A 28,000-nucleotide genomic window follows, 5' to 3' on the forward strand; every position below is an offset into this window, starting at 1 on the left:
TGCTCCCTCTTCACTCATGGCAGTCACCAGACATATCCATCTGAAGTAAGCTCTTATTGTTTTACTGTTTCCCCTCAAATTCCCTATACTGTTTCCTTATTCCATGAGAGATATGAAATAGTGGCAGCCCGATGCTAGTCCGTCAGATAAACTTGGAGACTCCGAGGGGTAATTGTCAGAGGATCATTGGCATCTCATCCGTTGCCCTCTGCACAGCCCGACTGACAGGCTAACGCTTTCTGGTTACACAGATCAGCAATTAACCTCATTTTTTTCCCCCCTCCCAGACTGCAAAGGCCTGAGCGAGCCTGGGAAGGTGAAGAACATGCGCTTCCAGGTCCAGGTCAACCTGGAGGACTACATCAACGATCGCCAGTATGACTCGCGAGGCCGATTCAGCGACATCCTCCTCCTGCTGCCCCCGCTGCAGAGCATCACCTGGCAGATGATAGAGCAAGTCCAGTTCGTGAAGCTCTTCGGTGTGGCCAGGATCGACAGCTTGCTGCAGGAGATGCTGCTGGGAGGTACGAACCCTGCTTGGAAAGGACAGCAAAGTTATTTAATTTCAAAGCCGTTATGGGGCTTCACGTCTGGGTTTGAGTCCTTCTCTGAAGGATGTAGGGTAGAGAGAACTTGGTCGTGGGAGGAGGGAGGTGAAGGCTCAGGTTGAATTGCAGCTTGAGCAGGGGTTCTTCTCACTCCAGTCCAACCCCAAGACATTTCTTTCCAGCCTATCTCTGAAAATCTGACCCAGGGACAGTTTTATAGAAATGAGCACAGTCTGTGGTGCTTCACACCGGCGGGGCACTCGAATTTTAGGCAACCTACCAAACTGATGCAGTTTCCGGGAAGACAACACGTTTTTTTTGTTAGCAATATGCAGAAGTTATAACTACGTGGGAAACGCGGATATGAGCAGTAACTGGGACACGCACGGAGACAGATGAGCCGTGCGGTTGGATATTAGCTGAAACCTCAGCCACCCCGGGAGGTTGCCCCTAGACAGTGGGAAGGCTGAGAGCAAAGAGGACAGGAAGGAAGCAAAGACGGAGCCAGGACATTAACCCCCACCCACAGAGGTCTCCCACATGCTCTGAAAAGAAGAGACTTGGCCCGGAACATCTGGCTTCTCGGTAACTATGCAAAGAATGATGTCTTTTCCCACTTCCACTGCAGGAACCACCGTTGATCTCCAGTACCAGTCGGGACCTCCCAACCTCAACCTGGAACAGCTGCCGGGACCCGTCCTCCCAAGCAACATGGGCTCTGTGATTCACGCCGCTCCAAACCGTACGTGTCCATTTTTACCCTATTAGTGTCAGCATAATGAAGGGACTGAATTGGAGAAGCCGTCAAGAAAAAGATCTTTAGGTTTATTTATGCGTTTACAGCCCCCCCTTGCTGAATTCTTTACTATGAAGTCTGGAAACATGCTTCCAAAAGAGAAGCTGAGATTTTTTTCACGTAACAGCATGATCCAGAGGGATTTTAGAGATACTAGATCACAAGATTAAAAAAGAAAAAAAGAAATCTAGATTGGCGACAGTGTGTTTCTACGAGCGTAGGCAGCGCTGGGAAATACCACAAAGCAGCACACACCGTCATTAGTGGCAAGAGTTTCCCTACGTAAAGCGTCCTGGTTGCTGTCAACCAGAACACGATATGACCTGAGTACAAGACCTTCTTCAACCACTCTGGGCACTGCTGCTAGGCAATGGCTATTTGTCGAGGTATTTATCCACTGTAGTAGTAAACGGACCATGCTGTTAAAAAAAAGAAGTAAAAGATGAGTTGCAATTTAACAACCGCTGCCATGTAATCGCAATGTCTTGCACACAGAGTCTCCTCCTGCCAGTTACGGTCTTCTGCCTCTTGTATATTTTTGCTATTTCTCAGCCATATAAATGTTGGCATCATGTATTTTGAGCTTGCTTTATTTATTTTTTTTAAGCCCCCTTGCGGTAAGGGAGGCGAGAGAGCTGCTGTGTTCTGTAAATGAGGTGCAGTGGCCAGCAGGTTGAGCTCTCCTCTGACGAGGGATTAAAAACCAGCTGGGGGCATTTCCCAAGTGTAAACCACCGAGAGGAGTTGGTCCGTGCCTATCAATCCACCCTGCACCTCACCACAAGCCAGGAAGGAAGAATGTGCCTGACCATGTCTGAATTTGGGATGGATCCCCCTGCCCCGTCCCCCCTCCCAGGCTCCTGCTCCTTAGTTTGCTGCTTTTATTTGGGCACTGCTCTGTTGAAGAGCATCCGGGTCCACGTTAATTCTGTTTCTTTTCTCTCCTACAGCATCTCCTGAAACATCCCTTCCATCTCCTTCTACAAGCACAGGCAGTGAAGACTATAAACTAGGCTCTAGCGCAGGACCCAACGCCGTAGCGCAGCTCTTGCCTCAGACAGTGATACCCAAGCAGGAGATTTTATAGGGAGAGGTGGAAGGAGAAGCTGGGAGCAATGTGGAAACCATGCTGAAAGTGAAATGGGCCCTTTCTCTTTGCAGAGGCAAAGCACGGCAACCCCCCGCCCGTAGCCGGATCTGTCGGTCACACTTTTTCTCAGCCGTGAGTCGAGCACCAGGTACCGGAGTGCAGCAGGAGCCTCGCCACGGGTCTTCCACTTCACAAGCGATTGGGGTTAATGCTCTTCTCAGTAGGACCAAGACTGTAAGCTCTTTGGAGCAGGCCTTCCGATTGCATTCGTTATCACCTAGCCCGGTGTGATCACGACCCTTTTAAAGCCTTCGGCCGCTATCTTCATGAAACCCCATGCCTTACGCCGCTACTGGTAACCGTTAATGGGTACAGCGTGTCTTGAATTGGCAGTATGAAAAGGTCTATTCCCATTAAAAATTTAATTACACTCCCATTTCTCCTGCTGCATGTTAAGCGTTAGGAAGAGTATCTTAATAACCCTTAGCAGCCCAGTGCTTTCTCATCCCACAAAGACGTGTCTTGTTCCACATCGACCAGCTAACATTTAATGCGGGTCAGTGATTATTTGTGATCAGGAATGCCAGCGTTCGGTTATTTTCCATAATTTCCAGTATATCTAGAGTCCAGTTGTGAGTCGTTTGGTGCGTCCTCTACTTTGTGCGCACATCTAACGCAGCTCCAAGACGGCAGCAAGGATCTCTGCATCAGACCATTAAACCCACAGCTGGCAGGAAGCTTGAGAAGCTGTTGACTTCCCAAGGCACGGCTTTGTATCTTCTGCAAACCGTTATTGCAAACGTATTTGGAAGAAGAAACAGTCGTAACTAAAATGCCAAAAAAGACCCCTTTTCCCAGCACACAGATATGATGTTGCTGTAGTTTTAGATATCTTTGCAACGTCCATGACTTAGTCGTCAAAGTTCTAAATTAACAGAAAAAAGGGAGAAGCAGGTCTCCTGTGAGGCATGGATTTTAAAGAATATTTGTATTTAAAAACATGAGGTGCTTCTGCACTTCATGTAAAACTTGATCAGCAGTAGGTGACCAACTACTAACCACGTTCCAACTATTTAAAATGACCCCAACGGATGACTATACAACCACAAACTTCCCTAAAGCACGGTCACTGTGGTACGGTGTTTATTTGGCATAAATCGAGCCTCAGTAGAAAGCAGACTGATGGACTTCTACGAAACTTACGCTCATCTGCCCAGAAGTCCAATGACTTCCTTCAGACACCTCTGGAAGGGTTCTGGGCGGCCGTGCTGAACAGCAGGACACCACGGAGGGTTCTTTGTTCTGCCACATCGCGCACATCTCTCAACCCATGCGCGTCCCCAGTTGGTGGCAGAAATGAGGCGACGGTGCCCAGCTGTGGCTTTGTGAGGCTTATTTCACTACTTTGAGGTCCTCGGATGGAGGACACGATGGAAATGCAATCTTATGGACTGAAGGAGAAGCTGGGAAGAGCATCTGACCCTTCATCACAAGGGGAACACGCTGTACTCAGGCCACCTTTCGTTCATCGGGGAGACACTTGAGTCGCCATCCTACAGCACAAGAGCCATCTGACAGCCGCCGAAGGCTGGGCTGAATTTCACCTAGGATCACAGAGTTTTATTTTTCGACTGTCTATGATGAATTTGATCCGACATTCTACGCTGATAACTTTGATTTGAAACAGCTCTATCTAGACACAGCTATGGCAGGAAATCGTTCCTGCTGCCTGACAGATGCAACTGCACTTACCTAACATTGCTTCCAGTTCCTCCATCATGCAGATTACATTACTTTTCTAGAAATTAAATGCACATTTATACTCATTAATGGTACGAAAATAAATCTATGGGGGAAATAAATCTCATATTCTCATATTTCATACGGCCGGTTCGCCTTTTTCCTTTAATTCAAAACAAAAAGTTTTCAGTTTTCTCCGCTGATTTCCCCAGTGCAAATACCTTAAGGATTTTCCCCTCAGGGATTTATTTTTCATAAAAAAAGAATCATCCACGGCTGCAAGGCCCAGCTTTCACTCGAGACTGATGTAATTAACAATCTAAGATATTATCTGGTAGAAGAAAATAAAATTGTCCAGGAACAAGTAGGTGTCAGACTCAGCCTCCAGCGTTCAGCAAGAATAATTCACTGTCTGACAAGGGGCCTGTATCAAGGGCCAGAACAGACTCACAGCAAAAATCTCGTTTCTGGCTTCCCTATGTCAAACCCCGCGCTAAATTAAACCAACATACCTTGGAAGAGTCCATCTTATGAGATTTCTGCTTTATCGGAATTGTGATTTTGTTAACAAAAGAAGTTCAAAGCCATCATTTAAAAACATTTCAGTTGTCCGGCAAGACGTGAATTGTGCATCTCAGGCAATAAGATCTGACCTATTTCTCCGTAAATTATCCATCACCTTGCCAATTATAACATTTGACTTTATTAACGTCAAATCTAAGTCTTATTTTAAATTTATCCTGCACTACAGCATTAAGAGAAACTGCAAAAATATTTGGGAGGTGCAAAGTCACAGTTAAGTTATTAAGAAACTAAGACTGTGATTGCTTTGAGGCATGCTGGCTATTTTCCAGAGCTCTATTTGGGTGTGACAAGAGTAAGGGGCATTTACAGCAGTCAATACGCTACTGCGGGACACACTGCAAAACCTGAATGACAGTGCTTCTCCATGGAGAAATTCAGAACACACGAAAAAGAACAAATAAGTGACAGAAGCAAAAAAAAAAAATAATAATAAAAAAAAATCTAACAATCTCATCAGCCAAGAAGCACCGATCCAGACTCAACCACAAAGTACATCGCGTGCATTGAGTTGTTACGCTGTTCAGGGGAATAACACTTAAAAAAATAAATATACACAACTGCAGTGCTGGTGCATTTCACTTAGTGTTATTAAAAGATCCAAGAATCATTTTACAGTCCAATTTCTGTATTTCAAAAGCTCTTACGCCACTTCTCTCTCTCCAATAGCATTGAATACATTCCCATATTAACACAGCGCCAACAGAAAGAAGTGAGAACAATCGCAGAAAAACAACATTTCCACACAGGATAGCCATAAAGAAGTCCAGAAATGAATTCTGGCTTGTCACTGCTGCTGTCTACGACTTCAGAAAAGGGTTCATGAAACCACCTGACATTACTACTAGAAATTAAACAAGAAAACAAAAGTGAGATAAATTAACAGGATCCATCTGCGGAGACCTCTGTTCCGGATGGAGAGTAAACAAGGTCTTCCCTAAAATATACGTAAGCACAGAACAGCCTAACTGTTGCGGCATACAAATATAATCAAACCATCAACCTGCTCCAAAATACAAGCAGAAGTGGCACAAAGTTTACAGGAATGTATTTGGAGCTATTTTCTCCGTAGAAATAACAGCATACAAAAGTGCGATATTACACCCAGGAAAGGTACCAAAATATTTTTTTTAGAATTGTTGCAAATGGGAAATAAACTGTTTCCAGCCTCTCCATCCTTTCCTGCCTTTGTAAACCTTGTTTGCTCCTCGCCCTCACCCTCCTTGGGTCAGTTGTTCCCTGTCGACAACTACCTGAACTGCTGCTGCATAATTGGCCGTCTTTGTATCCGAAGCTACAGAATTAGTGGAAAAAGTCAACATTTGTGCAGAGAAACGAGCAGTTAGCATAGCTTAAAACCCTTCATCAGCAGAGAAGCATCTTTAATTTGGAGCAGTACCATCTGTTACTTGATACACGCGCACATACAAGTTACAAGCCAAAGGATGCAAGACCATTACCCTGAAGTTGTTGTAACCTAAACGTATGTGAATATGCACGTACCTGTGCAAAAAAAAGTGACATATTGAGCAGCAGTTAATCAACTAAGACTTCAATTCATTACTTTATTTTTTACATTAAAAAAAATTACAACGTAACAAGGGTTTGAAAAGCCAAGTAAACCTGATTTCACACACGCACACACTTGCTAAGTCACAGGGTTCAACCGCTTGAAGTGATATTTTCTGATTTCCACCAGGATATTTTATTAAACAATATACACATTAAGAGCCTCATGACAAAGCCAGACACCTTTCTTCCCAATCTTTAAGGTGTGCAACTGAGCACGCAGAGATCCTTGTGGAACTTCCAACTTCCCCCTCAGTTACACGAGACATAGGTTTTGTTCGTTTGACTGCAATTCCATCAGACGCGTCCACCTAGAAACCGTCCAGCGTTACACGTCGTCGCCCCCAAGCAAAGTGAACATATTACATCGTATTGCACAGTTTTGTTCGCAGGGCCATAGATAACAAATGGATCCCGTAGTAATCTCACCCCCACAATGGTATAAAACCCGACAAAGCTGGAATCGGGATGCCACAAACAGTTACGAAGAAATGGAGAAGCAGGTCACTGAAAAAAAGAAAGTATAGCTTCCGTAGTACGTAAACTTTTTAACGCAAGATTCTTCAGCACGTTGAACTGCTTGAGGTGGGACAGATCCTCAGTGCTACTGGCAAAGCAAAAGCACGAACAGGACAATTTTAAGGCAAGTCCCAGAACAGGGAGCTATTTACTTTCTAGGCACGATTTCAAGCTATGCATCAAGGCTCCTGCTTTATCCTTTATATTGTCAGTAATTTATAGAACAGATTAACAATAATATAAAAAATAGTCTAAATGGAATTTTTAAAGAATCCACTTTTAGCTGAATTTCATTACTTGCAGCTTGTATTTCATTACCTGCAGATTTATAAACATTTCTTAGCACTACTGTTGTTTGTCAGGCCCACATAAAGCAGTTCTAGAACTATATTGCTCTCGATTCTTGAAAGTAGTTTTGGTTGGAAAACGGTTAAATTCAAAATAATCTCTTCTATCGCAGATACTTCTACATTTAAGATCTGCTGTACTTGAGAAAGAGGCAACCTCCCTCATTCCTCTCACGCCTTTGTTCAAGGGATCATTAAGTTAACAGCTTTCCTTCTACGCAAAGTCTGTACAATAAAAAAAAAAAAAGGGGCAGAGCAAGAGCTTACGAAGACAACTGTTTTCAGTTAGTTTACTCCAATCCGCGGTACATTCATTTTCATCTCACGCAGGAGGATACAGTCACCGGTCCCACTCACCCCTGCACAGAGGACTAAATATAATCCTCAAAGACTCTAGAACTCAAACACTTGAGTTCCTCTAGAATCAATGCGTTAAGAATCGGAGATGCATACCTGAGGGCACGGCTTGGCCCACAGACGTCGGCTAAACGTGTTGTTTCCTGAAGATTTAGAACTTACCTAAATGCCACATGAGATTAATACCGCCAAACACAAGACATGCTTTTGTGAGCCTGGGAAGACATTTGGCAGGGGTGTAATAGTGCCTCTGACGTGTTATGCTGTTGTGTGCACCAGTCCTTTGAATCACTTGCATATGAGGAATGTGTGCCTGAAGTGGGACACGAGAGTACAGCTCTGTTTATTAGGACAAACTGAAATATAAATTAAAAACGGAACAAACCCCACTATTCCCTGAAAACTGGATTTAGAAGGCTTGGTCTCATTTGAGATCAACTTTCACCATAGCGCTCCTCCTTATGATTGACAACTGCACTAAGTATATACTTTTTTATAAAAACACACAGGTAATTCCCCAACATTTATCAAATAAAAAGGGTTTAACAAAAATGGGTAATTAATCTCCTAAAATAAATTACAGTAGCATGACAACATTTGGCTTCTTTAGTGTGAGCACGTGCTTTTCCTTTGTTATCTTGCTGTTAAGACCATTACAGATCCAGTTCACGTCTCTGAAAGTTAATGAGATGTCTGTGACGATAAACGTATAAAACTCTGCTTGCTACAAGCAAATGTCCGGTATCAGTTTCACCTGGTCACAGATTATACGTAGACAGCCTTTTCTGGCCCCAAATAAATATTATATAGTATTCTTGCAAGTTCCAGCATAATTAGACTCAAACAGAAAACTCAGGTCCTCCTTTCTTTGCTCTGAGTAGAAGTCGCCTGATTCGAAATCCTGCAAAAGGATTGATCCACAGGAGAGAAGGCTGACCCCCAAAGACAGATTTCATTCCTTCCCAACGTAGTCTCCGCTCCCATGTTGGCTTTTCACTCTTCAGTCTTTCAATCTCCTGTACACAAACAGACATGCAGTGACGTACTGTTAAGTCCAAAGATTAGTAAACTCTAATAGCAGTTATCAAAACTGGTGACTATTTTGCATTCTTTTAATGTATAGCTAGTGAGCTGATTAGTTTCTTACTGTTTTTTATTTAGTAAGGAAGAAATAAGGATGGCTGATTTAGCCCTGTGGGTCCAGGGCAGAAGACTTAGAACACACAATGTATACCAGAAGGTTGGTCTACCTCTACCTCTCTCCCTCACCCCATCGCCAAAGTAAAAGACAAAAATGACCAAAAAAGCTGATGCAAAAGTAGAGGATCTGCATGCAATACACCTACACTAGCAGTTGTTTACTCAGTTAATGAAACCAGGCAATAAGGCTTCCAAGAAGGCTTTTGTATTGCCATTACTGAAGCTAGGCTTGCTCTCCCAAATGTTTTATTTTGATGATCATTTCCGTACTTCCCACTAATGAAGGCTGGATATTTACCAATTGTTTTTCACAGCTACTCCTCAGTACAGAAGTACACTTTAAAACAGCCTGATATGAGAAAATTCTGAACAGCCATAAGATGCAAATTCCTTATGCGTCCAGTCAATTATTTGTCACACAACATCCTCTCAAGACTTTAACACTGCAGATCTAAGGGCAAGGAGGCCAAACGTCCAACTCATGGTTAAAGTCTAATAAAGTATATCAAAATAGAGTAAAGCGTGAAGGGTTGATACAAGATAGCTAGTTTAAGTATAAACCTGAGAAAAGCAGTCATTTCTCATGGCATATATCAGGAGTTTGAGACAGTTGAGAAGTGCAAGTCCAAACTGAAGTCAGAAATTTGAAAACCAAATTATAAAATTTACATCAGAAAAGCAAATAATGCAAGAACTTCTGGTAGAAAGCAATCCCCAAGGAAGTATTTCGAAACTTACAACTGTAGAAAATAACAACGATGACCTATTTCAGATTTGGGGTTTTCTCCAAAATAAGAGCCTCCCCTCATGCAAATAAACCAATATCTAATCACATCTTCCTAGCATAATTGTTAAAGCCCACAAAAGTAGAGCTCTTTACCGTTTCATCGTTGCATATGGAGTGGATTTGGGTGCCAAACATAACTGCAGTGAAAGTGAGAAACAGAAAACCCTCAAGGCACAAGAAGATCATCAGGATCACAGTTACAGGTGGGGAGAAGTCACTGCATTCTGTGAAAACAACACATGTAGTTACAAAAAAAATTTAAAAATACACAGAGCATGTTCATACGGAGACATCCCCCCTTCAACAAACAGCAATAAAAGCTAAATATCTGACACTTGAAACAACATTTCACAATTGTAACAAACTTGTCATTTCTAGCACTGTAGCAGCTTTATTTGCTGTCCAAGGAAATAAAGAATTTAAAGGAAGTAACACTTTAGCCTTTGTATAAAGCACGTGGTACTGCATTACTGCAATCCTGCCTCAATATTTCAAGGATATCAAATAAACGTTTGCACATATATAAAGATCGGAGCAGCTGTAAGTTTCATGCATGACACACGCTGTAAAAACCATCGCCGCTGTCAGCTCGGGCTTGCTAGTTAATCCAGATTTCCGTTTTGTTGCCATTGCTTTACTATTATTTTTTTAATTCACCACACAAAGTAATCAGGTTCTGACTCACACTTACGGTCACATCTCTGGAGATCCTCTTATCAACTAATTAACTCAATTATAGTTAAACAAAGAATAAATGTGATAGTATGCAGGAAGCAGAGTGTTTCAAGTGAAAAAAGGACTGATTCCATCCATTTAACGGAATATTCAGGAAAAAACGGTTACATTGATTCCCCTACTGCTTCAGGTACCAGGAAGAACATATGATCAACCATCTTTCATCAAAAGCACAAGATCAGAATGAGCCCTGGCACACTGGAGCATTAAGAAATGCAAGTCAGAGCCCTAAACAAACAAGTAGGACAGTTTAGGAAATGTCTTTTTTTGCAAGAGCCCCACAGTTGGCTCCAGTAACAGAACGAGGGAGAAATTTGTTTAAGTTTCAGCTGTTGTTCAAAGAACTGTGGTGGGACACACAAAGCCCAGCTGGCAGCTTCAGGTAATGTGCTGCTGAGGTGGCTGAGGACCAGCTATCTGTTTCCTTCTGATTACAGAGGTGGTAAATTTTTACTATGTGGAAAGGGAGTGAGAATGTCTTTGAGAGCCACGGCTCTTGCAGCGAATGACTAAATCAAAGGAAAGAAAAAAAAAATTTAAAAAAAAAAGAGAGAGATAGGTAAACACATATGAAACATTTTCAGGACCTCACTTTAAAAAGATTGAAATCCCAGAATATTTCATACATGGGATGGAAACAGGTGGAATTCCATGACTTTCTCATAATATCTACTAGATTATGACAGTGAAAGTTAAGTATTTCCTTACCAGTCCACTGCCCTCGGACACAGGAGAAAAACTGAAACCCACACAGTACGAGCGCATGAGCTGAAATTAGGGCTATATACATCTGGAAATAAGAGAGAGTGCTTACTTTTACTGCTGCCAGGTAGGAAACCAGACATTCCTTTCAGCCAGCCTTCACCACCGCACAGTGAACATACTTTCCTATTTCAATTTTTAATTCAATACAATGATGTAAAAACAAATTCTAATTAAGTTTGAACCTAAAAATGTGGGCAACAATGACAATTTAAGGAATAGCTCCCTAAATCACAGAACCGTTCCACTCATTGTTACTACATAAAGCACAGCAAGATTAAGATAGTTTAAAGTAACAGTACTTTACAAGATTAAAATGAGTATGAGTAGAAATACATTCCTGCTTGGAAAATATCTTGCATAGAAGGAAAAAAACAAACAAGCCAACACAAAAAAAAAAATGTGACCTTAAGCCATAACTCAATAGTAAGAACAACTAAAATTGCCATAATCAAGGTAGATTCATACTGAGACCAAGCTGCTCTTGATTTTCACTTACCGTAAACAGAACAAAAAATCTCTGATTTTTCTCCCCCACGCAATTATTCACCCATGGACAGTGGTGATCCATCTTTCGAATACATCGTTTGCAAATACTAAAGTAAAGGAAGAAAGACTTTTGTTGAGAAAGAATACTTCGCATTTTAATGTAGAAACAAGGATATCTAGTGGTCATCAGAAAATGTGCTGAAATCTACTTTTTCGAAAAACTGCAAACAGTGATTTTACTCATGTTTTATTTGCTCACTTAAAACGCAGCTTTCGCTTGTTATAAAACCGTGTAGATAATTGTGTAGGATAAGATACCCTTCACATGAGAAAAACAGTATTAATACGAGCACTATTACATCTCCAAACACACAATCAAGTGAACCCAGTAACCATGTCACACTTCACTTCCTCAACATAAAACAAAAATATTGGAACTATAGGCAGCACACATTCTTTATATATTTGTTAACGAATACTTAAACACTACTGTTCTTTGCTAGTCTTGCAAGTAATTGCTTAGTTTCTTCCCAGTTTTGAGGCAAGGTTACTTCCAGAAAGAAAAGTCAAATATTTCAGTGAGTCCATTTTACATCTGCTAGGCCGTACAGCACCCCTGGGCTCATTTCTCTTATATTCAGGTCCATCTGCAGCCACACATCAACAGTTATACAAGAGAAACAGAAGAGTTGCAACATGTGTTGAAGTTCTTCCATAAATCAGTAGTTTAAGTCATGCTGATATTTCATTTTCCTAGCTTTGTACTTAAGATAGTCACACACTCAAAGTGTTTCAGATTTTCCTGCAGAACATCCAAAATATTAAACATTTTCATTTCAGCAGTTACAAAGCCTAAAAAATGCAGGCACTATTATTCAAAATCTTTTGTTTTCAATGCATGCTTATTTATGTACGATATCCATGAGGGCTGCAATGAGAAGCCATGAAGTAAAGTGAAGAAAAGGGAAAGTGTGTGTGTGTGTGAAATCAATACTCCAAGGCATAAAATAATTTTAAAGTCGTCGCATATTCTTGATTATAAGGTAATTCAGCAAGAGGCAGAACACACTCCCGTGCAGGTTATACGATCTTTCACTGTTCCTCTGAAGCTCCCTTTGCCCTGAGCTATCATAACCCAGGCCTTATGTTCCCACTGCCTCCTGTTTTACGGACATTAAAGACAATTCATCCTCTTATGCAAATTACTTTTTAAATACCGCCAGTTACAAATGAAAATCCCAATACCGTAACTAAACACTGCAACCATTCTCTAGCGCAGAAGAAACAGGTATCATTCCGGAGAAGGCAGTCAGAAGGCTCTCCAAAAGATTTTCATTTCACAGCCTGCTGACTGTTCAGCCTCTCATTAATTTCCCAAGCTCTGCGGGAAGGTAAGCTAACTCCAGTCCCCGCAACCCTGCAAGCCTCCTAATGTAACACAGAATATATACTGTCACTCTAAAAAGACTATTAACGTGAAGAATGAGTAAAATCATATCCAGACTCAATCAAGCCAAACAGTGGAGGATGTGGGGTGGGCAGGACACACTTTTGCTCATTCAGTATTTCTCACAAGCCCACGCAGAGCTCTCCAAGACATCAGATGTCTGGAACCTTGCCTTCATTTCTAATCTCACACCACAATTCAACGAACGCTTCCAGCCAACAAACTCACAGGAATGCTTAAAACAGTGGTTCTGCCTTCTTCCTACCCCCATCACTTGTATTCTACTCCTTCCCTCCCCTGTCCAAGCCCAGATGTTCATGTGGCAAGAGTTTTGGGAAGTCATTCCACTAGCTGCAACCTGGGTCATTTCACTATGCATGAACGCTCACGCCTACACAAGAGGCAGGAGCACTGCGGTAGTGAGAACAAGCAGCTGTGGACGAGGGAAGGTCTTCTCCAGCTTGGCACTGCTGCTGAATGCACTCAGCAAACTGCAGGTTCAGTTACAGTTTTGAATGCCAAATATAACATTCAGAAAGACACAGCTAATGGGTAAAGAGAAACTGGTCTGGAGAACAGAAATTCACAGGAAGACCGACGCAAACTTCTCACACACAAATGCAGGCTCTCAGAATAGGCTAGAAATAATGACAGCTGTGCTCCTTCACTGAACATGAAATAGCATTCATCCAGGGTAAACCTCGTCCTTATGCTGAAAACGTTAACTGCTTAGTAAAATCTGTTTAATGTATTTTCACTGAGGCTAGATATTTAGCTGTAAATAAAGGTTTCTTGTTCTTTTTCCCAACACTAATGTGTATTATGAAACTATTTTTCTTCCTCAAAAGAACTTCTGCTGCAGTGTTGCACAACAATTTTCATAACTACATCATGAGAGCCTCTTCTGTTAATAATTTACTACTCAAAACATGCATTGTGGCTTTGAGCCTAACTATTTCCCAACAGGAACCAACTTCAATTTCCATTTTCAGGTCTCTTCTATCAGCAAATTGCCACTTTGACTACTTGGGACTAGACCATCCTTTTAATGTCCTTTGAATGGGTTTGTAAACCAATAAAATATTGGCAGTATAATCAAGCAAACCTCTTTTCTATTCGGTACACTTCTGCAGTGCTAAATCTACGGCAAAGAATCAGATTCTGGTAGCTGGTCTATGCCGTATGTATTCAGCATTCAAAAAATCACAGAAGAATCTTTTGTTTTACTTCAGAAAAGTTAACAGCAACTACCAGTAGCATGTATTTTATGAGTAACAGAAACTACGGCAATTAAACCAGATATCCAACTGCTGAGAAAAACATGTCAGCAGGCTTACAAAAGGACAGCACATACACTTTCAGGCTCTGGCTTTCTCTTTCAGATGTTCTGGGAAGCCAGCTATGCACTGTGCAAGCATTAAAACGCATCCTTTGCCCTTACGTGGAACATCCCACAGGGTATTTTACCAAGGCATAGAAAAGTAAAACAATTCACAAGACCTGCAAAGCTAGGTCCCTGAACCAGTGGTGAGTGAAAACAAACCCTTTGAAAGTATCACAGATTTCCTCTGCTGTAGACACTACCCGTTCTTGCTCTGCTTTAACAATAAATGCCTCTCAAATTCTTGATACAAACAATGTATTTAAAGTCCCTACTCAGCTTATTTTTATTCTTCTTCCACGAAGAAATAATAATTTTCCAATCAAGACTGCCTTATCTGGGATCACAAGCTACTGGAACATCCAAGGTAATCCAGTCCCTGCTGAGGACGACGGCCCAGATGTACCCAAGGGACTCTGCAGGGCACAGAGCTGCAGCGGCTCTGGGCTCTCCAATACTCCAGCTTCTTTACTCATATATAGAGTTCAACATAAGACGTCTTCATTTAGGGCTGCTTCTAAATTAGCAAATCCTATCGGGACCGTGGATGTGGGAAACACTTTACAAAGATGCCTGCAAAGTCTCCGTAGGAGCCAGCCTAAATCTGAGACGAGAAAATTAGCAAGATCCAACCTACGCTCAGCAGAGGCTCTCAGGTGTCCCTTCACCGCTTCCCATGGACACAGTGCCAGGACATCTGAGCAGACTGCACAAAGCTGTTCTGGATCCCCAGAGATTAACAGCTTATATTCTGCCACAAGAAAGCAGCTGCACTGCTTCCACCCCCAGGGCCATCCAGCAATTGGTACAGCTGTGTTCATGTAACACTCATCTAGAGCTAATAAAGCCAGCCGGAACCAAACTCATTGCACGTGAAGGCAGACCTGGTATCTGCAAAAGCCAACGTACAATACAGATAAACTAACTGAAGATAATTCTAAACTTGACTATTTATACATGAAACTTCTCCCTTCACACTCCAGATACAAAAACCCACTCACATCTGAGAGAAGAGCAAGATTTCAGTGCCAAGGCAGAGTATTTATAATGGAAATAGCTCCTCAGCCATAGCTTTCACACAGATAAGTGTAATACACCAAGACATTTAATTTAGAAACCACAAATTTACAGAATAATTTGAGAGCCCTGACAAGGCTTCACTCTGTTCTTTTGATGGGAACTAACTCAGAGACTTTTAAATTTAATATGCCACACAATTCAATACACATCACTCCTCACACCTAGAGAGCGCCACCAGGAACATTTACATGTTTATGTAAGTCTTAATTATGCAGGCATATCTATTTGCAACTCTCACACAATAAACATTACAAATGCAAATCCACAGTGCCCGAAAAAGTGCATTTAACCAATTCTGTGTACAACTTTGGGAAAATAATCGGCCAATTCACACATTAACTTCAAACGATGCACTATGAAGACAAGGCGACACAAACTAGACTATCACTTTAGATAGTTTAAAACTAATCTGTATTTTCTGAATTTAAAACTGCAGGAGTCATTTCTTAAATCAGCTTCTATCAGAAATTTCCTTGAGATTCTTCCCTTTGCCCTGCAGTATCAACAGTATGGCACAATAATTAGAATGATGCAGAGGAAAAAATATTCACAGATCAAAAAGTATTTAAGACACCACCGTACGATTATTTTTAAAACCTCTCAAGTCTCTTGCTTCTTTCCCCTCATCCACATTCATTTTTGGCCACAGTATACTTATAAAATACTCTGCAATGTACGAATTTGGAAGTTTACTGGATATCAGAAGAAATTTGCGGGGAAAAAAATTAAAACAAGTATCAGGAACGTTATTCCAAGACTCAATATGCGTAACTGCTTTAAAGAAAACTCTGGCATACCTGCAATGGTGTGCACGTTCAGGTTTGATACTACAGCACTTTGGACATTTGTAGATCACTTCTCCTGGTTTCAGTTGCAAATTATCCATGTATTCTTTAGTGGCATTTCCTTTGGGTACAGCCCCCTGAAATCATTTCAATTAAAGGAGAGAAAGCTTCTTAAATGGTACGAGAGTGTTTAAAAATACATTATATAGACTTCATACCAGTAATCTCAGGATAGTTGCTGAAATAAGTTCATTTACTCAAAGCTACTTTGCCATAAGTCAGAATAATTTCCAAATGAATAAATTACCTCTGCTTGACCTCAAATTCAGTTCCGCTTTGGCAAGACCCATCTGTGGCCAAGTATTAGCATAACTCTGACAGAATCTGCTGTGATCAGCATACATAAAGTGAAGAGGAAGACGCATCTTTACATACAGATAAGAAGTATTACAGGTACAATATTTGCTGAGAATTTAATCTGAATGAGCACTACTAAAAGAGACGTGCTTTCTTACAGCAGCATATGTTAATTGTTGCAATGTTCAGACATTAGGCCAAGCCATCCACAAAAGTTAAATCAGCAACAACTACTTGAAAGATGTTATTTCATCTCTCCAAACCCAAGATTTAGCCACCTGCCCCACGTACACAAGCTTTTGAGAACCAACAATCATTGAAGGAATTGATGCAGAAGAAAAATAATCCATCAGGAAATTATTTTTTAGTGATCACTTCTCTGAGCTGTTCACCTCAGAGCTGCGTTAGCAGCTGTTTCAACACAATGAGGAAGATGATGATCGGACAGAAATAGTAGGCAAGACTGCTTCTTCCAGTAACAATTTTAATCTAAAGCTTGGCAAGATCAGAATCTAACTTTGGATTAGTAAAAAGAAAATAATGGAAAGTAACACTGCCACCTTGCTTATTTATAGGGTTAAAAGGCCTATCTGTGATAGTCAGTGATTGTGAAATAAACCAGGATGTGAAATATAAATGGAATGGCCTTTCTGTAGCAACTCCTCCAGGCCAGCACTTAAATTCAGACAGGGACAGCCTTCTCCCAGTTGGCTAAAATCATCTGCAACATTCTATAATTATTTCTCATTCAAAAAAAAGCCCAGTAGCAACATCACCAATTTACACAGACACCTTAAGGAAGTTTTTGGGACAGAATTAACAGAGCAGCAGGCACTTCAGATTCAATTGCACAACACCTCTCCAACTAGGCAGAAAGGGTTTTTTTTTTTTGCCTCTTGCCTGGAATAACAATCCTGTGTTTGTATTGCCCGAGACACAGCCCAAGTTCTGCCCCAGCTGAACTCTTTGGCTAAGTGGTGCTTCATCTTTGAGCCAGCTGGCATTTGCAGGGATACAAACTGAAAGAGTTTCTTAAACACTCACGTTGTATTGCTGAAGTGTTTTTTGCAATATGAATGTTCTCATTGAAGTTAATACTTTGGTGTAAACATGATGAATTATCTCAGAGAGAACTCCTAAAGCACAAATTTATCTTGTTCAGGCAACTTTATGCTTATAAAACACATCTCACATTCACCTATTCACCTGTCACTTCGGACAGTAACTTCATGCCATGATTTTAGTATTTTGCTGATAAAAATACACTCATTTTCAAACATATCTTTCATAGTCTCAGGCTGCCACCAATTCCTTTCAATGAAAAATCTGTTTTTATAGTTATAAGAGTAAATTTAATTCACATCTGTTTTGAGGCAGTTTATTCCTTTTTTCCTTGAATCTTTGTTTCTATAACACAGTCATGTCTTCCATGCCGGGAGTCAGCAGGAAAGGAGTGGAGGAAAAAGAAAAAAAAGGTAGTGATTCATTTCAATTTCTACTGTGTTTTATCCATAAAGAACAACATCGCTCTAGAAAGACACACAGTTTTACGAGGACATATTTTGAAGCAATCCATCCTTAAACGATTAACTTTCTTAGCTGTCACAGTCTGTAGAAGTCAACATTTCATCATTGGGTGTGGGTTCTGAAGTAAATCAAAGACCTAGAACACATTAACTACAACACCCTGTTGTTTTTTCTGAACACTCCCATAACTTCTATATACACTGTTACTGTCTCAAAAAATTTGGAGAAAATGGATGTTTTTCCTCTCACCAGATTTATTCCCTAAAAAGAGTACTAGATTTTAATACAAAATCTACAATTTCATCTCTCAAACCTCTGGAATTGAATAGTAAAACTCCTAAGAAATGAGTACTGTCAAGACCACCTACACTGTTGTAATGTGGATGCAACTTAAATCTCCCTTCCCACTGACTCCAAATACCTAAACACAATAATGTATGAATCGTGTAGGACAGTAGTTCTTACTTTATGTCAATATGTGACCGAGGTTTTTCAGCATGTCTACCTCTAAAAGTTCTTTCATGTGCCATAAATGGAAGATACATTTCAAATGATATGACAGGATGAAGCTACAACATCTTATGAAGTTTTGAAAATATATCTGACAAAGAAAAAGTAGGACAGTAAAGACTAAAACTTTATTAGCTTCTTCAGAACCTGGGTTATACTTAGCAAATAAACTGTATTTCTCATGATCCTACCTCTCCCTTATACATTAATCTTATATTGCCTGCTCCTCAAGTTAAAAATTATTTATGGATTCATTAACAAAACAACAGGAGAAGTACAGACATCATCCCTTCTACTTGAGGGTTCTGCATCTAACACTACTTTTCCTAGCAGGAGAAAGCGGATACCACTTCTCCAAATTTCTCTGCAGACGATGAGCTACAGGAAAGAACAATCCAATGTCAAGGAATGATCGCATACTTACTGGATCAGTTAGCATAGTTCTCAGATGTGATGACAAAGCTAGTACTGCCAAGCAGTTAAAGAGAACACCGTTGATCACAGAGTACCAAAAGTCTTTGGAAGGCAGCAACATGACAAAAGTCACTACGAAGTCTGCATAGACAACCAGAAGCCACGTCATTATAGCACAGACCATACCACAGCCATCTCGGATGAACCAAACCCTCTCTGCCATGTCGGCCTCTGAGGAAGATGAATCGTAGCTGTCATTTTCAGCAAGAAGCGGGTGGTGCTCAACATCACGGAATCTGTGCCCTGATGACTGCATGGTTTTCTGGCCTTGCCCTGCAGGAAGCACGGATACCATTATTATGCGTGAGGAAACTGGAAATACAGGTGGCTCTCAGTTTTTATTTCGGTAAGATAAAACATATCCAAGTTCAAAACAGACTACTGAGATATTTTTTCTTGATCAAAACCTGAACAGTTCTATGACTACATAAAGATGAAATATTTCTGTAATCGAAAGATACTTGTTTACAAAATTTAATCAACAACTTTGTAAGCCATTTACCGAGTTTTATAATCCCATAGCTTTTTTTTTTTTCCATCCTGCAACTTCAATGCTTGACAAAGGCATTTTAGAATGGTTTCATTTCCATCTTGGTGTGCCTGTAAATCATTCTTGCCCTTTTGTTAAAAATGTAACCTCTTTCTTTTATCTCAAATTTAAGCCACAAAGTCTTCATTAAATGACAGCTCATGTCTCTTGGAAAATAGCAAATTATGGCACCAGACTGTTCACTATTAATACTGCTCCAGCAACCCAGGGAAGTGCAGGAGGAAAAAACAGAATGGAAATAAGGCTGTTCTAGTACATTGTTCACAACAAAATTCAGAGCAAATAAGAAAAAAAGCTAACTTTGTTGACAAAAGTGCTATTGTGTTGAAAAAAACCCCAAACCTGTTACAAAGTTATATTGTAATGGTCTCAGATCAGACCAAACTTCAGGGAAACAAATGGTGGTGGTTAAATTAGCACGACAATGGATTACATGTATCAGATTTTCAAAGAACACAGTAATTAATTTCATGAAAACTCTTTCAGGGCTTTGTTGTTGTTCCAATGCGAAACAAAAACAAGACTTGAAACCTTAATAGTTTTCATGAAAACAGAATTATTTTCCAGACATGTCTAACAAGCAAAGATAAAAAATGGCAGAACTGAAGTGCTATGAACAAACAGGAGACAAATTAAAGCTTAAACATTATGCATCAAGAATAGCCTGCTACTTTAAAAGTATACCACGTTCTAAAAATCATATTGATTCATGCTATTAAAGGCCATGTCTGAGAGAAACTTGAAAGCATTTATATTGACTGATGACAGTCATGCAGAAATCTCCGTTTTCCCCCCTTATTAATGATAGCCTATATATGACTGTTAGGAATTATGGCACTTCAGTTTACATCCCGAGACCTTGAATATATGCCTTATACACTGAGGCCTCGATAAACATATTCTGCCTAGTAAAGCTTTCTGATTCTTAAATCTTAATGCTAGAACTAGGCAGGAATAATCCAAGAGACTAGATGAAAACAAGTATACGCACATTGCAGTGTAGAAATCCCAAAGTTACAGTTAAAATACTGGGATACTCATAGGAGACAGTTAAGTGTGGGCTGCATTGTGTTTTCTATACACAGGTTGGGGTTTTTTTGTTTGTTTGGGTTTTTTTGGTGGGGTTTTTTTTTTTATTTGGTTTTTTTTTTTTTTTTTTACAAAACAAAAAAGTCACCTCTCCTACCAGAATGCGGCTACTAAGACAGGGATAAAAGCAACCACACACTAGAAAAATACCTTAGAAAAGAATAAACTTCACCTCCCTTAAAAGCAATTCAAACAACTTAACCTAGAGAAGTAAAGGCCCTCTCTTTTGGCTGCTTGAAGTTACTCTAATCTTTCTAAATGTTTACAGTTAAAATTACAATCTATGCCAATTAATTTCAATAGCACTCTGGGATATCAACCACTCCTTGTGGTCAAGACTTGTAAAAGAAAAGTCAAGTTTCATAAAGACTACATAATTAGCAGCTGGAACACAAAGATAATTAGGCAAATTAGCTATTTCATCAAAACCGGGTATATAAAACTTTTAAGAAATATCATTGTCTAACCTTTTCTCTCTCTCATATGCTCTTATTTTCTCTAGCACACAAATTAAATGGAATAAAATTACTGTATTCAATTTGTTTAACTGTATTAAAAACAATCAAGAAATTTTTTAGCACAACAGGAGAAAAGCCCCACGTACCTCACAAATGTTTTGTATGCTATTCTGACATCATGGCCTTCCTTTGGGCTACCCTAGGCTATTCACATAGTCATATCTGATGTAATCTGAAAAGACATCATCAAACTGATTAGTAAAGCACTCTTGCTTCATCAAGAAAACCACAAATAATATACATAGATAGAAGTACTTTGAAATACACTGTATGTACTTGTAGCAAACAAGCTGCCGATCAAGAACAAAAAAACGTTTAGATTAAGCTATCAAAGAACAAACTAAAAAACTTGAAACGGTGTTTCAAGGAACATTATATCTGTCTCGTTCGTTGTTTTTTAAGAAGAGTTGGATATCCAGATTTTAGCATTAAAAACTAATGTATCCAAAGACCTACTTATTTTTCCTGTTTGCCTCTTCTGTATGACTAAGAGATAGACTATGAATAATCTTACTTGATTGTCTTCAGAGCTTACAGCAAGGCTTTTGGTAGCAGATTTCTAATAACAAGCATGCATGCCTACCACTGTTTTTATAACTGTAAGATAAGATAGGAAAAAATTGGTTTAACTCTAATTATTAGACCAAGCTACGGTCAATTTAAAATAAAGAAGCTACTCACTCCAGAATCTGTATGTAAAAGAAAATGACCCACAACTATGCCAAAGGGAATACACACTTAGAAAGTTCTCCTTGCTAGAATTACACCACGTAGGCAAATCATTACCGTATATGACTTATGATATATAAATCAGTATAAGGACTGAAATGCTAGCATAAGCCATTCTAACCATGCTTAATTTTACAATATGAATGTTCCACAATCTTGAATCACATTCCTTCCTTTTCACAAGGATGTAATACTCAAATCCAACACAAACTGTGCAAAGTAGGAGAGCATCAGTAGTTTTTAAAGTGTAGAAGATTTCCTTTTTCGTAATGAAAGAAGAGGAGGAACTTATTTTATTTAGAAAATGAAGTACCTCAAAGCTTGAAAATTTTAGTGGTTAACTTCTGGAAATCACAATGTGGCATTTGGAGCAGGGCTGCAGCACAAAACCTTGAGTTAGATGTCTGTTTGGGGAAGAGAACAGAAGAGGTGTCACCTCAATTTCTAACTGGAAAAGTTAGTGACCACACGCATGCTGCACAGAAAGCGCTGCTGCGCTGGTTTCTGGCAAATTAAGTTGGGACCCCTGTTCTGCACAACAACATTGACTGCCATTGCTGTTCTCTCACCCAGTCCTACTGCTGCAAACTGTGACATCTGTCTGGCAATTAAATCCCCAATACGTGACCAAGGAATATTTTTTTTTGCTTTTATACAGTACAGAATAAAATTACTAGCTTGGAGTAGGAATTTCAAACTTGCATCTGATTAAAGTTGGCTAAAGAAGTACCTAGGTTTATTTCTTCAATTGTTTTATTTTCTAGTATTTAAAATAAGCTTTGTGACATGGAAGCTTCACTTTTTTTTTTCTGGAAGGTTAGTTTAAATTAATATATTTTGAGAGTAATGTAAGGATTCTGACATTTAACAGCCATAGAAAATACTAAGCCACTTACTTCTAAAGGAAAGCTTCTGAAACTAGCTTGTTAGAAAAAAAAATATTCCAAGTACAGCGTTACTGATGGAGTTGTTCAGTATACAATTTCAAATTTTCCCAATTCAAGTGGAATTATACCAATGCAGACTTCCCTTGAAAATTAGAAGCCCCTTATCTTATTTGAAAGAACTCATATATTCTATTACAAGCCTAAAAGGTAATGCAAATGCTTATTATGCATATATAACTGCATGAAGCTAACGACTGATTTCTGTTTTGCTTCATAAATAAGCTTTTATACTTTTGTTAAACAAGTTTTCACAATATTGTGAAATCTACAATCATTAAGTTGGCACTGACATGGCATTTTGAGGAAGCTAAGTAGAAACACACAAGACGACGACAGGTTGAGTGTATCACATTAATTTGCAGTGTCACCCACCCATTCTGTGAGTTGAAGATGACAAGCAATCGAAGACGACATGCTAAGCCTCTGCAGGTGAAATATTAAAGTCAGAGTAATCATTTGAAATTGTTAACAGAGAATTCATCGACAAGACAGGGACACGGTTTGTTCAGTCAGTTCCCTACTCCTAAATGCAATTCTGTGCAAAACTTCAGTGTTTATTGTAGCCTCATCAGTTACGGGTTTACATGGAAGTGCCACCACAGTTCAGCTTTTGCAAGAATAATAGATTTAGTCATTCTCATGTGATCTCTCCCTTCCCTTCCATCTCCTCTGCTTCTCTGTGTTGTTCTCCTCTCCAGCTGCCTACACCATTAGCCCCCACCTTGGTTCCCTTCAAGGGGAAGAGGATCAATGTTTGAAAAGCACTTAGACTTTATGAAGAGCTAAGCATCCCCACTGAGATGCTCACAGCTTTCCTCTAGACTATTAATTTATTCGCTTCAATGTCTGTCCTAACCAAATTTACATTGAGTCTTTGTTGTGTGTTTAAAGCACAAACCTCCAGGACAAAGCACAACACTTTAGTCTCTAATACAAGCAACCCGTTTAAAAATCTTTATCTAGCATTGGAAGATAAAATGAAATTATTCAATGTTTCATGAAAAACGTCACCTATTTGCATACGTCATTGCATTAAACCTAATCTGATGCCATTCTACTCTTTGGTGGTGTTTGAAATTCTCAGATTGAGAATATCTCATCTGACCTGCACTTCATTGCTAATGAAATGCAGGCTCAAAATGCAGATATATTATTGGAATAAAAAGAACTTTTGAAGAAGTTACATAACAAACTCATGATCACTGGAAAGATAGTATTGCAAAATGACTGTGCCTAAGATGTTTTTACCTTTCTAATGGGGCTAAAGAAGATCTACTGCAACAGCAAACCTCCCTTCTCTAAGCTTACTGGAAGAAGGTTACCAAGGGCACTAGGAAGATGAATGACACAATACAGCTATTGTATCACGAGGCCCCTGCACTGTCAATTAAATTTAAAAAAATGGGGTTAAGTACAGTCCTTTTCCCTGTTATTTTTTGAGGATGAAAGGAAAAACATTGTTGTAGGAAAAAATTTAATTCTTTATTATTAATTCTTTATTTCTTTTTTAAACAGATATATAGCTAAGAATTTATATACAGGCTAAAAATCCATCAACTGTCAAAGCTTAAATGTTTTTTGATTGCATTTTCCTTCAAGCTGTACAACGGACAGTTCCTAAGATTCCTCATATTTTAGTTACAACACAGTAAAGAGAATGCTTTTGTTTCAAAATTTCTGATTGCATACTGATAAGTCAATAGTTGTAGGGACACTAACAGATACTGCACACTAGAATAATAATCCTGCAGCGCTTGCATACAATGGATTTAAATCCTACCAAGAAAGCACAGCATCAATAGCAAATCAAAATCACAGAACTGTAGCCTCATTAAAAGGCCACAGTGTAAACATTAACTTCAATAACTGCAAAAATTTTAAGTAAACCAAATGGGCACACCTACTAGTGCATCCAATTCCATGGGCAATTTGGACCATTCACTGCTGACATAAATATCCATCAGGTAATGTCTAGATGTAATCACGCCTAATTTAAGTGAGTAACCTACTTTTTATTACTGATACCTGCAATACAAACTGCAAAGCCGTTTAGTAAGTAAACTGTGGCTTCTTTCAACTTCTCAGTGACTGGTCTAGCAAAGAGCCTCACAGCAAACAAATAAAACTACTCCAATAACTACTTCAACCAGTAAGTGTACTGAAAACCCTTTAGCTCAGCCCCAGCAACAGCCTAACCATAGGCTGTTGTCAGCAACCATAACACGTGTAAGAACTGCTAGAGTAGCAAGTATTCAGAAGAACTAGTCCATCAACTACAACCCCAATTTAGCCCTGCCAGACTCAACTTTTGCTATCTGTAATTACAGAGAGACATGCCCAATTTCAACAATCTGGGGTGTATGTAACACAACGCACACAACTCTGGAAAAGAGCAACTGAAATAGCTTGTGACAGCAACACGATACCACCCCAAAGCGTTATTATCAACTTATCCCCAAACCTATCCCACACTCTCAGTGACACATCTCATCATCTCTCTAAATCCTTGTTGCTTTTGCTCTAACTTAATATATTTTGTACCATATTTATCTCATTAATTTCTTGTTTATGCTTTGTAGCCCTTCTTTGTACTGACCCATATCTGCTCTACTGCAGGCATACAGTGACACTTTACAGCGGAAACACGTAAATAATGTGATGTTGTTTATACACAAACACCTGGCAACAAATTCAAGAGACAATCTTCAGTAAGTGCATATTTAACACAGTCAAGTTTTTAGCTATTGTAATGATTCTCCTTACGCCCATCTCTTACTAAACAGCAAGTGTCAGGCCATAGGAAGACACTGAATTGTTTCTTTTCATGTCTGAAAAGGGGATATGCTTCTTCTAAATAATCTCAGAAAAAAGGGATATAGAAGTACTTAAGTACAAGTATGGATGTCTTACTGGGAAGCTGGTCATCTAACTACTTATGTCCTTATTCCAGTAGCATCTTTATAAACATCTTCAAAACACAGCAAGGAGAATTCAGGGTAAAACAAGTTAGGCAAAGTGAAAGAAAAAAACTACGCGTGTCTTCAGAACACATATTTATAATAAGTATTAAAGAGCTTTGCTATCAGCAATAAACTTGGTATGATTTGCGATATCAAGTCACTTTTCCATAAGTACCAAATAACTCCCGAGATGTTCAGCAAGGTATCTTTTTGGTAACAGATTTTTTCCCCCACAGCTGTGGAAGTCAAAGAAAATATATTTCATGAGACGCTGGTGCCCAGCAAAGGTATACACTATCCGATACACAGAGTTCACTGAGCTACAACAGGAAGGACAGAACACTTCTGGATTAAAGAACAACCTTTACCTGAGAGAAGGACACGAACACAATCTATGTGAGTAATGGCTGCGTTTTATATCTTACCTATTTTGGAATACGGCCACAAACTCAAATTCAGATTAGACTACAGAAAGCTAGATGCTTAAACCAATATCAGTATTGTTATGTGGAAACTGAAAGTTTTACTCATTTGCCAATGTCAACTGGATGCACGGCATTCTACTTTATAGAGTAAAAAATGATACTGTAATCTTTGCATTTATCAATATACTCTATATCCTCACACTCAATTAAAAATAGCTCGGGTATCACATTTACTGATCGCACTGCAATATCAAGCTGGCAAGCACATTTTTCTGTCAGTTAGTATATCCATATCCACACATGATCCTTCCTTCCAGGTGCCAAAAAGTAATGTCATAGATCAAAGCTGAACTATTTTCACTAGCAATTCTCAATACCAATTAAAGGAGCGTTAAAGCTTTTGTTTCAATGGTTCCTCATATCAGACACATGCAAAGCCTCACATTTCCTCTATATTCTTGATCTTCAGCCTTTCAACTGCTACAAAATTCTACCAATTTACTTTTCTTAAAAGTTCTATGTCTTCATAAAAGGCATAAAAAAGAAACCCATCAGACGTATATGACACAAAATATAATGCTTTAGAGCAAAACCGAGGAAGTTTTAGAGAGATGAAAAGTATTATCAATTTCTTTTAGCCACAAAAAGCTTTCAGCTATTTAATTCCAAACTAGAACCACTAAAATTTTACATCAGTTTCATCTACTAATGAATCAGCACGGCTCTACTTTATCTGTAAATTTTCAAAGTCAGAGAGCACCCACTTCAAAAGATCTAATTTAAGCCTGTTAATGTGAACAGTCACAGTGACTTCAACCTAATTACGTCTTCATCAGCGCGAACAATTAGATCGCTGTAATTCAGCATCCTGATACCATTATACAACTGTATATGTAGTATAGAAAATAGTGAATTATTTCCATCAATGATTTCCCAATCTTTTTTTGACGGCACGGATTAGAGACGTGCCGTGCTGTACCAGTCTCCCCCCTCATTTTCCAGAGTGTGAACTGTCTGCATTCCCGCTTCCTGTAAGCGCCGTTCTTCTCTCCTGGAAAGAAGGAAAACTAGCACCACACAAACGAGCCAAACTCCCCACAGCAAGTGCCAGGACGTTACTGGGAAGCGTGGTGTGTCAAATGGCTGATGCTCCCTCAGCTCCTTCCAGCTTCCCACGGCGGCAGATGAGACGCCACAGCACAACTGTGCCGGGGCGCAGGGACCCTTCCACGCACTTGTTTCCATGGCTGCTGATTTATTTTTGTTTAAATAACCCGAAAAGAGGGAGGAGCACAGCCAAGACCTAGAAACACCCCGTTAAGGACGGACACCCAACACCGGCCGGGACGGAGACCGACGGGGCGCCCAGCCCTCGGCCCCGACCTGCCCCAGGAGAGGAGGCTGAGCGCCGCTAACCCTTTCAGCGGGCCACCGGGCCTCCGCGGGCAGGGGAAGGCGGCTGCCCTGAGGGGAACCGGCTGGGTGAGGGGAAGGTGGCCCGGGGTTGGATTTACCTCAGCGGCGGCGGCCCCGCTGCCCTCAGAGCTGCGCCTGGCGCCGTGCCGCCGGCGCGGTGGGGCAAGCCGGGGCCGAGCCCCCGCCACTGGGCTGCCGTCGTCGCCACCGCCACCGTGCCCCGACGCCGGGCGCTCCGCAGAGCCGAGGACTCCCGGAAGCGGGAAGGGCGGAAGCCGGGCGCC

At 40.1% G+C, this 28,000-nt stretch overlaps 2 protein-coding genes across 5 annotated transcripts in view; one reads left to right on the forward strand and one right to left on the reverse strand.

Annotated features, from left to right (window-relative positions):
• The window catches only part of LOC128908388 (hepatocyte nuclear factor 4-beta-like), a 37,558-nt gene extending 31,400 nt beyond the window's left edge, over positions 1–6,158 (forward strand). For 2 of the 3 annotated variants that reach the window (XM_054198492.1, XM_054198490.1), the window contains 3 exons: positions 288–524; positions 1,177–1,290; positions 2,295–6,158. In XM_054198492.1, coding sequence (XP_054054467.1) covers positions 288–524; positions 1,177–1,290; positions 2,295–2,431 — 488 coding nt within the window. In that variant the 3' untranslated portion in view covers positions 2,432–6,158. The remainder of the gene's footprint in view (positions 1–287; positions 525–1,176; positions 1,291–2,294) is intronic. The other variant, XM_054198493.1, reaches the window with a different exon arrangement.
• A 149-nt stretch (positions 6,159–6,307) lies between these two features.
• ZDHHC7 (zinc finger DHHC-type palmitoyltransferase 7) lies at positions 6,308–27,988 on the reverse strand. 2 transcript variants are annotated; one of them, XM_054198494.1, is made up of 9 exons: positions 27,815–27,988; positions 22,282–22,372; positions 21,326–21,411; positions 19,033–19,355; positions 16,227–16,351; positions 11,532–11,628; positions 10,979–11,060; positions 9,629–9,759; positions 6,308–8,564 (listed from the first exon to the last, which is right to left on the reverse strand). In XM_054198494.1, the coding sequence occupies exons 4-9, from the start codon at positions 19,336–19,338 to the stop codon at positions 8,388–8,390; spliced, it is 918 nt and encodes a 305-aa protein (XP_054054469.1). In that variant the 5' UTR covers positions 19,339–19,355; positions 21,326–21,411; positions 22,282–22,372; positions 27,815–27,988; the 3' UTR covers positions 6,308–8,387. The 2 variants fall into 2 exon arrangements, with proteins under 2 accessions (XP_054054469.1, XP_054054470.1); XM_054198495.1 differs by lacking the exon at positions 22,282–22,372.
• Between the last annotated feature and the right edge of the window lie 12 nt (positions 27,989–28,000).

Source organism: Rissa tridactyla, chromosome 4, assembly GCF_028500815.1.
Source record: "Rissa tridactyla isolate bRisTri1 chromosome 4, bRisTri1.patW.cur.20221130, whole genome shotgun sequence".
NCBI lineage: Eukaryota > Metazoa > Chordata > Aves > Charadriiformes > Laridae > Rissa > Rissa tridactyla.

Coding starts and splice junctions, on each gene's coding strand:
- ZDHHC7 (XM_054198495.1), bottom strand. CDS start 19,338: ATGCAGTCATCAGGGCACAGATTCCGTGATGTTGAGCACCACCCGCTT. Junction 11,629..16,226: donor GAACGTGCACACCATTGCAG/GTATGCCAGAGT, acceptor CCTTTACTTTAG/TATTTGCAAACGATGTATTC. Junction 11,061..11,531: donor GATTTTTTGTTCTGTTTACG/GTAAGTGAAAAT, acceptor TCTTATTTCCAG/ATGTATATAGCCCTAATTTC.